The 13,481-nt window shown below is 39.4% G+C and overlaps 1 protein-coding gene across 2 annotated transcripts in view; it reads left to right on the top strand.

Moving 5' to 3' along the window:
- The window catches only part of ADAMTS3 (ADAM metallopeptidase with thrombospondin type 1 motif 3), a 3,677,303-nt gene that overhangs the window by 3,126,322 nt on the left and 537,500 nt on the right, over positions 1 to 13,481 (top strand). For both annotated transcript variants that reach the window (XM_044061162.1, XM_044061161.1), the window contains one exon: positions 12,079 to 12,211. In XM_044061162.1, the coding sequence (XP_043917097.1) occupies positions 12,079 to 12,211 (133 nt within the window). The remainder of the gene's footprint in view (positions 1 to 12,078; positions 12,212 to 13,481) is intronic.

Genomic DNA, 13,481 nt, shown 5'->3' with positions numbered 1-13,481 from the left:
TACTGTAATGCAGTGTCCAGTATTGGAGTAATTGTTTAGCATCAGGAAGAAAGAGGTGCTTAATACAAGAATTTTTTCAAAAGTATAAAGTAGTAAGTCTTCACGGCAGATAGTATAGGACACCAGTAGAAGCTAGAGAAACAACATCTGCAGGAATTAAATGATACTGCACTGTCACTAAACAAAGATTGCAGCAAGTACAAGAAACAAAACATAAAGCTAAAACCGTGGAGTGGTGAGCAGTCCATGTACCACAGAAGTGAGTTTGTGTAAAAGTGGCTATGGTGTGTGCCTGTGCATTTTTAGCACAGTTTTTTTATTTACTATATTTTTGTGCTAAATTTTTGTCATCACTGATTGAGCTGTCAGCAAAACAGTATATGACATACCAGAGCACTGCCATGCTCTCTGTAAGAATGTCACAGCCTTGTAGAATCCTGGAATGCCTGCAATGCTAGGAGGAATTCCCTAATCTGTAAGATACTGATGTGAAGTCTGGTGTTGGTCACCAACCATGTGCCATGAACAAACCTCTTTTCATAATGCCCACCCCCCCTACACCAGAAGGGAGTTATCCTTGGTTACATTGCCTTTTGGGGGGTGGAACTGTGATCTGTTGACCTCTCAGATAGTCACATTGGTTCAACAACCAAGAAATATAATTCCTGCAAACTGATGTGAGGCACACTAGGAACTGAAAAAAGCTGTTGCATCATCAACCACTGTACACAAAGCATCTAATGTAGAATCCTCATGTAAAATCTCAAAGTACTAACATCATTGATGTAGCCATTGATCCTAGTAAACATAGTACTACATCACCGGGCACTGCTCCAATGTCTTCCATACCTGCATCCAATATACCCATCTGCTCGGAAGGAGTAGGCCATCACCTTGCTAGGTCTGATTATTACAGCCCACTAGTTCCTGCCTGGTAAGCTAGATCAGCTCATGTGTTCTCCCCTGTGGAGAGAGTAAGTGATAAGCAGGCTAGCCTGCAGATCCTGTGGAAAAGTCTACATTTTCTTCCCACCAGGCAGCTTGCTAACTCGGGGAACTGGCCTGCTTACATAGGCATGCATGCTCTCATATACATCTATCTGTCCAAGTTCAAAGGTGTGTATACGCATCTAGCAGTTTCCCACATTTAGGGTTATAATTCATAATTTACAGAAATATTTATTAAATATAATCAATTAAAAGGGTTCTGCTGGCTATAGGGACTCTAAGAAAATGAATAGCTGCTATTGGATATTGTGTATGCTTGAAACATTACAAACAGATGTAGGGGAGAAAACAGTAAATGAACATAGAACATTTATTGCACCTAACTTGAGCAAGAACCTACAAAGGCCCAAATTTTTACAACAGCACTGTTATCAACCCTTTCCCTCCCAAATCCATGCAACCACAGATGTTTGTGGGAGGTTTATTTTAATAGCGGGTATGTGTTGTAGGTGTAGACCAGTAAAAGAAAAAGGGAGTGCCCAGGTTTACAGGAAGGATATGTGCATGTTAGTTACAAAAGCACAGTAGTGTCCAGATCATATGGTGTGCTCACATTTGCAGATCTGATACGAGGTTTAACCAAACAGTCCTACCCATTCCTTTTTTACCTGCACTATGAGGCTGAACTAGCAACACTATTTATAACACAAAAAAATTCAATGAAAATGTAATCAAACTGCAATCTTTGCAAGCAAGACAAATGCGACAGTTATAATGCACCAGCCAACAAACAAATGAGCCACTCAATTCAAAAAGCCTAAATATAAACTTTAACAGGCACACAGTAGTAGCAGATGCATGTGGTTTCAAATCTTGCACACAATTTGAATCTAACAGCAATCTTTGCACATACAAGCAATGCACCAGCAAACAAATTCAGAATCATAAATAATAACTGTCATGGGCACATATGGAAATGGCTGCACGTGGCTTATAATATTGCAGAAAGTTTAATCAAGCAAGTCTTTCAACACGACAACAAACAAAGGAACTGCAGAATACCAAAACCCTAAACCAGCAGTCTCAAACCTTTGTTTGCACCAAGGACCGGTTTCATGTAAGAAAATTTTCCTCGGACTGGCCAGCACATGCACATGATAAAGTAGATAATATTTATTTGACATCTGTTTACTGGGGAGGGCCAAATGCACTAGAAGTTCCTTTTCAGCCAAGACCCAGGAAGAAAAGCTCCAAAGTACAGTGAAAAGACAATTGGCAATAGTTGCCAAGAAATAAAATCATCTACATTCTGCTTACTAGCATATAATTGATCTACTATAGTCGAGAAGCCTGTAAACCTAATGGCAACCTTCTTGACTTTCTAAGTTTATAAGAGAAATCTCTAAAATATGTCCCTTTTATTTGGCTCTGTCCAGCATACCTCTGAGCTGTACAGATTTTTGCAGAATGTCCAGATTTTGCCTCACATTATTTGGTCTGTTTCTCAAAATTCTTGTTTTGTGGTAAATCACTGGCAGATCATTGAGGTTGGAAGTCAGAAAATAATAACAGACAGTTGAGTTTTAGACTTCATATCCTGCAGAAAATACATGCTAATGCAAAACCTGTATTTCTATCTACTTTCTTAAGTTTGTAAGAGCAGTACTTAAATGTTTCCCTGTTTTTGGGCCTTTGTCCCTACCATTATTTTTGGCTTTGTCCAGATTTCTTGCTCTAACAGGTTGAGTGGCTGTACAGATTTGCGCAGAATGCCAAGATTTTTGCCTCATATTTTTGGTATGTTTCTCATAAAACTGTGGTTTGCTGTAAATTCACCAGCAAATATTTGAGGTTTGAAGTCTGATAATAATGACATACACTTGTGTTTCATACTTCATACCCTTCAGAAAATTTGTGGTACTGCAAAACCTGTTATTCTATCAACTTTCTAAGTTAGTAAGAGCAATATTTAAAGTGTCCCTAGTTATGCACGTTTGAACCCCCAGTATTTATGGTTTCTAGTTATAAGACATTGAGAGGTATGTCTGTGGCCAGACTTTTTGTGTGAGAGGTTCAGTGGTATGGTCCAGAGGTCCACAGACCTCAGTACTGCTGCTACTGCTACTAAGGGATCTCTCACACACACACACACACACACAAACACACACACACACACACTGTCTCTTTTGCATTCATGCATGCATTCACTCACACAAGATCATTCTCTCTCACTCTCTCTCACACACAGTCTCTTGCTTTCATGGATGCAAGCATTCACACACTCAGACAAAAACATACACACAGTCTTGCATTCATGCACACGTTCACTCACAAGATCATACTCACTCTCTCTCACACAGCCTTTTGCATTCATTCACACATGCAGACAAAAACATACATACAAACATACATGTCGCTTGCATTCATGCGCAAATTCACTCGTGCGCAGACAGAAACTTACAGGCACAGTCTCTTGCATTCAGACATGCATTCACTCACAAGATCATTCTCATTCTCACTCAGTCTCTAACACACACACAGTCTTTTGCATTCATGCACGGATTCTCTCACGGACTCTTCTACTTTAATGCATGCATTCACTCATGCAGACAGAAACCTACACACACACACACACACACACACACACACATTCTTCTACTTTCATGCACACATTCACACACACACATGCAGACAGACAAAACACACTCGTACACATACATACACACATTCACATTTCCATTTCACTCATTGCCTGGTGGGCCAGACTGTGACCTGGTGGTTGGGGACTGCTGCTACACTGAAAGAGCAAAGAAAATTAATGGCTGCTGGTTTATTCTGTTGAAGCACAGCATTGAATTAAACAGAGCTATTTTGAGATGCGAGACATACAGCATTTTTCTTTTGCGCCAGCATAGAAATACACACATCCACTTGCCAACCAGCGTAAAGATAACATTAACGGGCAGACAATAGTAACTAACGGCTGCACATGGTTTTCTACATTTGCACAGAAAACATTTGTTGCAGCAGTGACCAATAGACCGGTGTTTGGATTCAGCAAGTAACCCGTAAAACAGCACCCACAACTGCCAAAAGCCTGAAGAAGACATTACCAGCCACATAACAGCAATCACTGCACATGGATTCCAGTTGTATAGTACATTTACTTTGTTAATCAACTTCACTCTTTGCAGCCACGTGCTTTGCTTGTTAAGCCAAGAAAGGCTAGAAAAATTCAATTAAATGTAAGTCACGGATGTCACTTAAAAATAAAAAGAAAGGGTGTTAGATGAAAACAGCTTGTAGTCACACTTCAACATTTAAACAGAGCAGCAATTGAAATCTAAACTACTTTTGCTCACTGACTTATTTTCAGCTGAAAACACATAACTGAAGCAGACTTCGTAAGCTCTAACAACAAATGATAATGACTGATGATGCGTGATAAAACATAAGCACAACATAAAGCTATTGCTTCCTTTTAGCAGCACACCACTACAGCACAATGATAAAACACATTCTCCTGACAACACCAGCGAAGAGACGTTCCCAACCAAAACCAGATCCTTTTAAACAGCTGATGGGCAAAGGGCTGGACTAGGGAGCAGTGACATCACTGAGTGGGTGGTTGTATGCATGCACTGGATAGAATATGTTTTGGGGGAGGGAGTCTTTGGCAAACTACGGGGACTGTATAGTAGTCCTGAAGTAAGCATTTCTGAGCCTGCAGCAAGCATTCCAATGGTGCAAGAATTGATTTTTAAAACTGAAACTACCACAGTATAGTAAGGCTGTGTAAATTCTGAGGAAAACAATCAGACTGATAACTTTTAAGTGTTTAACTGATCATTCCTTGAAAAAGGAGTGGAAAACAGGGAGAAAATAGGCATAAATGTTGAGCATTTCAGAAAAGAAACCTGTTGATCTCCTTTATGTATGGAAAGTTCAGTGTAAAGTAAAAGTGTTCTCTTCTCTCTAGCAAAAGATGCAGTTTATAATCAAGCTCCAAACAAACTCTCCGACCAGTGTCACACTGCTGCGTGTCACACTGTTGCTTACGAAACCAAGGGGACATGTGATATGATTAGAAGTTTTAGCAAGAACATTTTGGCACAGTTCTTGTCTCTTGAGATGTTCTGCATAAGCATTACTAAATAGAGTGTCGCCCCTTAACCGTCCAGTTATCTGTCTGGGACAAACACTGCACACACAGGGAGACAATACACTCCTTCTTCAATCCTGATTGTAATCTTACTATAATGTTACCAAGTCATACTCTGGCTATCTTATCTTTTATTTTCTCTCCACCTGTGTTCTTTACTGTAACAACAGTGTGACATTCCAGTTCACTGCATACGTTGCCATTCAAATGTGCTTCAGCCCTCCCTTCATCACACTTCCCGCCTCCGCTTCACTACTTCCCTGACTACACCCCCAAACTACCAATTTTACTAAAATCTAGTGAGTGTTTAATGTTGGCTGTTTACTAGGTCTGAACTGACACTGACATTTATTATCAAGAGCAGAGATAAACACTAACATGAGAAGCTGAATGATTCCATACCATTCTGTTACTGTGAAATTAGGATGTGTGCCAGGAACAATAGTTTGAATAGGAATTTAGAAACACAAACACTATGCAAGCAGTACACCAAGATGTGTCTTTACACTGGAGAAGAAAGAAATTCAGATGGAATTTCTCTGTCTTAAACCCTTTATATACGACAGTAGAAGATAATATGATTCAGTATACTAGTGCACTGCTTAGACATGCATATACACTACGCACTTTTTTATAATTTTTTTTAAATTGTTTTTTTTTTTTTTTTTTTTACTTGCATGGAAATTGAGCTGCTGGAGGAGCCAGAGAAGCTGAGGATACAGATGGGTGGTTGTGGGTTCTGGGTGGACTGCTGCTTGACTCAGCCTGCAGTAGAAGTTATGGAGACAAGTTAATTACATTGAATTTGTTTGTACTTTAATAATGTGCAGTTTGTACATGCACACAGCAGTGCCACTCCATATGCTGCTGCTGGTATTCAAACAATTAACATTAACAACAGTCCCACTGCGATAAAATAAATTGGGAATTAAAGGGTCCACTTGAATTCATGGCACCCAATGTTTTTGGCTTCAAATCCGGTAAATACCGAAGAATTTGGTACGGTTGAGAGAGATGACGCAAAGCAGGAAATAGAGAGATTATTATTCGTTTAGAAAAAAAGATCCATCCATGAGGTCCCACCAGACCAAAAAGATTCTGAGTTTGTTCCAGATTATTTTTAGTTCCACAGAAAACAAGGTTCTCCAAGCAATTCTAGAGCTAAGTGGCCTAAATCATTATGTAGAAAAGACCCATTTTAATATAGTTATGGAGATGTACTTGATAGACCTCCAGGAAGCTTATCTCTGTATCAAAATTGCCAGAGTCCTTGAGGTTTTTACACTTCCAATCACTACCAGTTTTGATTCCTGTTTTTTGAACTCACTTCATTACTCAAGTATTTACCAAGTACTTGGCAGTAGCTGCAGCCTATCTGTAACTCAAACGGGATCTGCATTTTCCCTTATTTAGATGATTAACTCCTAGGTGTTGCAATAATGGAGTCCTTCCTAGCTGCCTGATGTTATTTACTACAGTTGTGCCTGTCCTTGACTATCTCTGTAAACATGGAAGAATTTCAACTTCATTCATTTCAGACACTGACATTCATTAGATGGCATCTGAACATCAAGTCTTGCATAGTGTAAATAGGATCCTATATTTAAGGACATCTATATTCACTCTGCTATCTCATCACTCTCCCCATCTGCACTAATGTTAAAGGATCTTGGATTGATGACATCCTACATCCTTTTAATACCACCTACTTGACCTTGCAAGGTGGTACTACAATGGGCTATCATTGTACAGTGATCTATCTTCTCCAGTTCTGTGAGCACTCCAGTCCACCAGCCATCAGTTTGCAGAGGGTACCTAGATTGGTGGCTACAATCTTCCAGAAAATGAACTGTCTTTCCTTGTCCTAGGGTCACTGTACCGCAGACATCTCCTCTCTTGGGTGGGGGTGGAGGACAATTTAAGGGAAGATTGGTTCAAGGAACATGAATAGACTTACAGGTCAAACTTTACATCAACAGCCTAGAGATGGCCTTGGTTCTTCTAGTATTACATGCTCATCAGGACTTCTTTCCTCTAACAGAGAGAGATTACAGTTCATCCAGACAGCAATTCAGTAGTCTGGCATATCCACAAGTTGGGGGGAGACCCAGATCTTATTTCCTATGCAGAGAGCTAATAAGAGTGTGGCAATGGCTCATATCTTAACAGTGCTTTCTGATAGCAATGTACATACAGAGATGAGTCAGCTACCTAATGGACAGGCTCAGCAGATGTATCCTAATGCTGCATGTGCAATCCCTCAATCCTAAATAGTACAACAGATCTTTTGCTGCTGGGGCCAGCCTTGCTGTGACAGTTTTGCTTCCCTTTTGAATACCAAGTTGAGCAACTACTTTGCTCTCATCCCTCTTTATGGTCAGTCGTTAAGGGATGCTGTGATCTCTCAGTGGTCTGTTTGCCTTTGCTTCTCTTCTCCTAATCACAATGCTTCTGCAGAAAACCTCTCTGTCCAAGGATACTATAATCCTCATTGCACCATTCTGGCACAGGCAATCATGGTCCCCCTTACTGCAGCCTGATTTACAAAAGTAACCATGGTTTCTCATTCTATAACTGGATCTTTTGTCCCACCTGTTTGTTGCTCTTCACTCGAACATCAACTCACTGTAGCTAACCACATGGATTTTCTCATTCCTGTAATTACCTCTGATCCACTCCTTTCTTAAAGAAAAGTTCAAATTCTACAAGATTCACAGTAAGAATCTGCTCACAAAATTTACATGGGCAAGTGGAAGCATTTCTACATTTGGGCTTTTAACCATGGATTGGACCCCTTCTCTACACCCATTCCCACAGTACTCATGTGCTTTCATCCTTGTTTGATACTGAGATTCAAACAATCAACAAATAAAGTGTAAGTAGTAGTGATCTCCAATTTCCACCCTGGTTTTCCATCTTACTTCTTTGCTGCACGTGACATAGATATGGCATTCATTATGGGAACACCCATCAAATACCCAATACCACTATGAGACCTCAACTTGTTTACTATCAAAATCATGAAAGGCTTATTTTCTTGCATTCGGATTACCGAAAAATAATGTCAGAAACTGTCATGCTGACTGTTCAAAATGTCGATTCGTTCAGAAGGCAAAAATCGACATTCAGCATATTCTGTGCCGTTCAACACCCACAAAACAGCTCTTGACAAATCATATATTTTGTTACTATTTTGCAGGGGGCAAGCCTCCTGAACCTTGCACACCCACTGCAAATTAGATATTCTAACTCCGAGATTGCAGTACAGTGAGGAAAAGGAAATGTTCCAGATCCCCACTGTAATGCCGTCCACTTGTAAATAGAGATGCTCAAAACTGTACTGTAAATGCAAGCTGTCTCTCAGTGTTCTGGAGGAGACATAATTTCAGTTCAAGATGTTCACTTTTTGCACCTTTATCCTTAACCATCTGAACAACAGTAAGTTAATGTTCAGGCTTTTGATAGTAGACCATTAAATGTTTCTTTTCTGGAAAGCTTTCATTCTTGTAGCTTGTCACTTCAGCAAATACAGTTTCAGAGATGCATGCACTTTCTTCTGTACTTCTTTATGTAATTTACCACAAAGACGAAGTGTCAGTAATTAATCATTCCTTCATTCCCAAAAGCTTTATTCTACATCCCTTGGATGTTCATTGACAGCTGTGGTTGTACCGTCATGGCATAAAATATGTCAGAAAGGATTCGCAACTGTGTATTTCCTTTACCTTCTCCAGATTAGGGTATAAGACAACGAAAGTTGTCTGCCTCTTAAACCTGGTTGATTTCTTTGAAACAGTTACCAAGGCCATTGACGAGGGGAAGGTGGTCCACACAGCCTACCTGGACCTCGCAAAAGCCTTTGATACAATACCCCACTTGGGCATTATAGATAAGCTCACCAGCTTAAATATAAACCCCTATGTCACTAGATGGATTGCAAACTGGCTCAAGGACAGAACCCACATGGTTAGAATTGCTGGAGCCATGTCAGACTCCAAACCAGTTACAAGTGGTGTCCCACAAGGCTCAGTCCTGGGACCTCTCTTGTTCAGTATATATTTCTCGGAGGTACAGGCCAACACGGAAGGACTGTGGCTGACCAAGTTCGCAGATGACTGCAAACTGGATGCCATAATCGACTCTCCAGCCGACACAAGCATCCTCTAAAAGGGCCTCATAGAAACTGACAACTGGTGCCAGAGCCATGGCCTCAAGCTAAATGGCAAAAAGTGTATAGTCATCCCCTTTGGCAAAAACAAAGTGCCCACAAATTACCACATAGGTGGTAATCCATTAAGTACAGAAGAAGTAATTAGGGACCTGGGGACCCAAGTTGATAGCAATCTCTCATTTGACAACCACGTGGCCAAAGTGGTTAGAAAAACATTTTATATAGCCCACCTAATCATGAAGGGATTCACATCTAGATCAGGGGAGGTCATCGTGCCTGTTTACTCATCCCTCATCAGGCCCATAATTGAGTACAATGCCCCTTTTGGGATGTACCTTACCAGACACCTGCAGCAACTGGAAGGACCCCAAAAGTACCTCACCAAGAGGATCAAAGGGCTCAAACAGATGCCATATGCTGCCCGGTTAAAGAAACTCCAGCTCTACTCAGTGGCATACCGCCTGTTCAGAGGCAATCTGTGCCTGACGTATAAAGCCATGTCCAACCCGGAATTAATGGACATGCTGCACCTCAGAAAATCGAAATCCCAGCGAGCTACGCGCTCGAGAGACTTGAACCTCAGCACTGAAATAAATAGGACATGCTGGAGGAACAGATTCATAACCCAGAGGCTCCCTTCACTCTGGAATAAAATCCCAGTCCAGGTTAGGCAGAGTCCCTCATTGACTCTCTTCAAGAGGAATCTTGATGAGTGGATGGGGGATCGTAGGTTTACCCCGGGTATCACTTCTGTGTCACTGTTAGACAGAGGCACAGTATACTAACCTCGAAAAAGGGCATAGCAAAATAAATTTAAAATGGGTGGCGAAAGCCAAACACATTCTGGCTAGGCTTATAAATGCCCTAGGGCAGATAGCCTAGTATGAACCTATGAACCTATAAGTAACTGTGTTCAGATGGTCTTCAGATTGCATAGCACTTCCCTACACATTTCAAAAATAAAACCTTACCATTGAAGCTTAAGGCTCACTCAAGTAAATCGGTTTTAGTATCAACCGCATCATTCAGAATTCTTCAAAGAATGTTTGTGCAGCAACAACTTGGCCAACATTGCATATCTTCTCCAAACATTACAAGTTGGATGTACCTCCATATTTAGATTCTCCTTTGGAGCCAACATTGTTATGGCTATCCTGTCATGACCCCACCCAGGAAATTACATAGATTCAGCAGACAGGACAGAATCCGAAGCTGATTGAATTCTGAAATCTGATTCAAGTAGGATACAGAAGCTATGTACTTACCATAATTCTTGATTCATTCCATCACATTCTATCCACCTGCTCCCTTCCAAATTGTCACTGTTCGTATTTGAACAGACCTAGAAGACCTTTTTAAACTTGTTCTCTTCCTTAGGACTTAGTCTTATTATCTATATCCTTTCTATTCCTAAACAGCAGTGAATTCTGTCTGAGGCAGGCAAGGAACAGGTGCATTATGGGAGCAAGGAAGGTACTTGAGGTTGAGTGCATAGCAAGAAGGTGCTAGTTCAGCTCTGCAAGGTAGCCTAATCCCATCAGTTGAATGAGACATGAAGATTTAAATACTAACTCCCTGGTCACACAACTATGGAGAAGAGAAAAAAGTTCACACATGAGGAATCACTTATGGGATCTTCTATGAATACTTGCAAAATCTATCAGCTATTAGGACTTTATAAGATACTGTGTAATTTTTGTATGAGCATTGCAATGGAGCTTGTAACTGAGTAATGATGAATGAATAAAATATATTTCATGAGACTCGTATAGGATGAGATGAAATAGGTAGAGTTTACTGCTGACTGAAACAAATAGTCTTCTCAATCAACCCAGTATGGTGGTTAATCTTTCCCTCCAGTACAGCTCTTTTGAGTGAGTACCTTTAACTCCCAGTGGGTGTAGCTTGAACTTTTAAAAAAATGAACTTGTCACCTTACAATTCCAACAGATACTTATTATAGGTCAAATATTAATACAATTGTGTTTTCTATCTTGCATGCTTCAAGATAAATTATTCTTATACCTTATATGTAGCATGGATTTGGAATTATTAATGCAAATATGAACAAGGAATATTGACGCCTAGAGGCACAGTAGGAGGTAACTGCAGAAAAGCCTGGAGATGCTCTTAGCTGTAATGAGAAGGGGACATCTTTTTATGCTTTGCTAGCATGCTTATATTAAGATTGCCTATCACACCTTTGAAAAGAAATGATAGATGTTATGAAGTTAAAACAATCAAGCAATGAATAATATTATTTATTTTAAAATGTGTACTACATGATTTATTGTACTGTTTTTTGAAAATGGAATGTAGCAGCATTTATCTGTATTTGTATTGTAGTTATGTACTGTACAGCTTGTTCTCCTTCCTATGTGATGCTGCATTTGTAGTTTTGTTTTGCAGTATTTAGTGTGTGTAACAGTGACTGTTAGTAGTTACTTTGCTTTTTATGTGTGTTTACTCTATTAGAGGTGCCATGACGAATCCAGATTTTATGATGTAGGAAATATGCTGGTAATATATTCCAGCAGGTTATTACCCCACTAGCTTTTTTTAATCAGCCAGTTTATGTGTACCTAGGGGCTGAATAGTATACATATATGTATGTTTGTGTGTGCGTGCGTGTGTGTGTGTGTGTGTGTGTGTGTGTGTGTGTAAATATATATATATATATATATATATATATATATATATATATATATAATAGATAGATGTGTGTATATGCATGTAATAAGGTCTAAAGCCTTGCTGCTAAGAAAATAGAAGTGATTCTTTTCATCTATTTGATAAGGTTTTCAGTACATGATGTATGGATGCCGCAGGAAGAGTGATGGCAAAATGGTTTACCACCGCTTCTGTGAAATCAATAAAAAACCAAAGCCCGTCCGCAGACTATGTAACCTTCAGGAGTGTATTCAACCTCAGTAAGTAGTATATCTGAATTAAATATGAAAAATTGTAAAACCTAGGCATTAACTTATATAAATTAATAGTAAGTAATAGCTGTATATCAGAAGGTTTCAACATTCTATTGTGTTTGGACAAATATCTAACTTTAAGTTGATAGTGTCTTGTGAGAGGGTCTGTATAAAAAATGTTTTGCCATTTTTTTTCTTTTTTGTGATTTATCTACTCTAGTACCTATATTAATTTGTCTTTTTAACACTAACTCTTTCTAAGGCAATGTATTTTATTTTATTTTACATTTGTTGACCGGGCTAGTCTAGCTGGATATATTTCCATTTTCAGTAGAGGCCAGGGGAGAAAAGCTCCACATAAAACATAGCAAAGAGACATGTTGTTAATAAACACATAGAATAAAAATAAGAAAGAAATTGGTAATAAAAATCTGGTAATAATAATAAAAAAAATTGGTGATAAAATCAACAAAAAAAATAAGGCACACAATTAATAGTAGTCATGACTAGAGTTAGGTCAGTTTCAAAGCATGTTACTTAATACAAACAGGCCAAGTCATAAAGCTTCTACTATAATAAGAAAAAAGTACAGGTGGGTAGAGAAGTAGGAGGAATAGTGTAAGGTAAAAGAGAGGGAAGAGACAGTAGTCAAGAAGTGAGAGAAGAAAAGAAAAAGACAAACAAGAGGAGATGGGAGAGGTGAGAGAAGTAGGTCAGAGCATAGAAGGACTGCAAGGGAAATGAAAAGGTAATTGCAAGTATTAAGCACAAAGTAGGGTTAAGGGTCAAGAGAGGGAGGGGAGAGAAGTCAGTCTGGTGTACTACAAGAACAAAGCCAGTGATTTTGGAAGTACAGTTTGATTTGTTGTTTGAAGATGGGTAGGGATGTGATTAGAGTTATATCCCTTGGTAGCAAATTCCATACTCGGCCTACAGTATTAGTGAATAAAGAGTCACCAGCTAAGTTGTGAGACTTTATGGGTTTGGTCAAGAATTTACAAGAGGAACGAAGGGAGGTAAGATTGTTATAAGGAAGTAAAAGCTGTGATAGTATAGGGGTGTTATCAGGCTGGTACAGAATTTTGTGGGCAATAGTAAGTTGTGAGATTGTAAGATAGTTTTGTAGTTCTAGCCAACCTAAAAGTTTCAAATTAAGGCAGTGATGGGTTCTGAAAGGGTTACAAGTGGCAAAGCGGGCAATGTTATTGTAGCAAGTTGCTAGTTTGTTTAAGTTAGTTTTCTTGAGGTTAGTGAAGATAGGAGAGGCATAAAAAAG

Source organism: Protopterus annectens, chromosome 2.part0, assembly GCF_019279795.1.
Source record: "Protopterus annectens isolate FY-2018-M chromosome 2.part0, PAN1.0, whole genome shotgun sequence".
NCBI lineage: Eukaryota > Metazoa > Chordata > Ceratodontiformes > Protopteridae > Protopterus > Protopterus annectens.
This window is presented reverse-complemented; position numbering and strand designations above follow the sequence as displayed.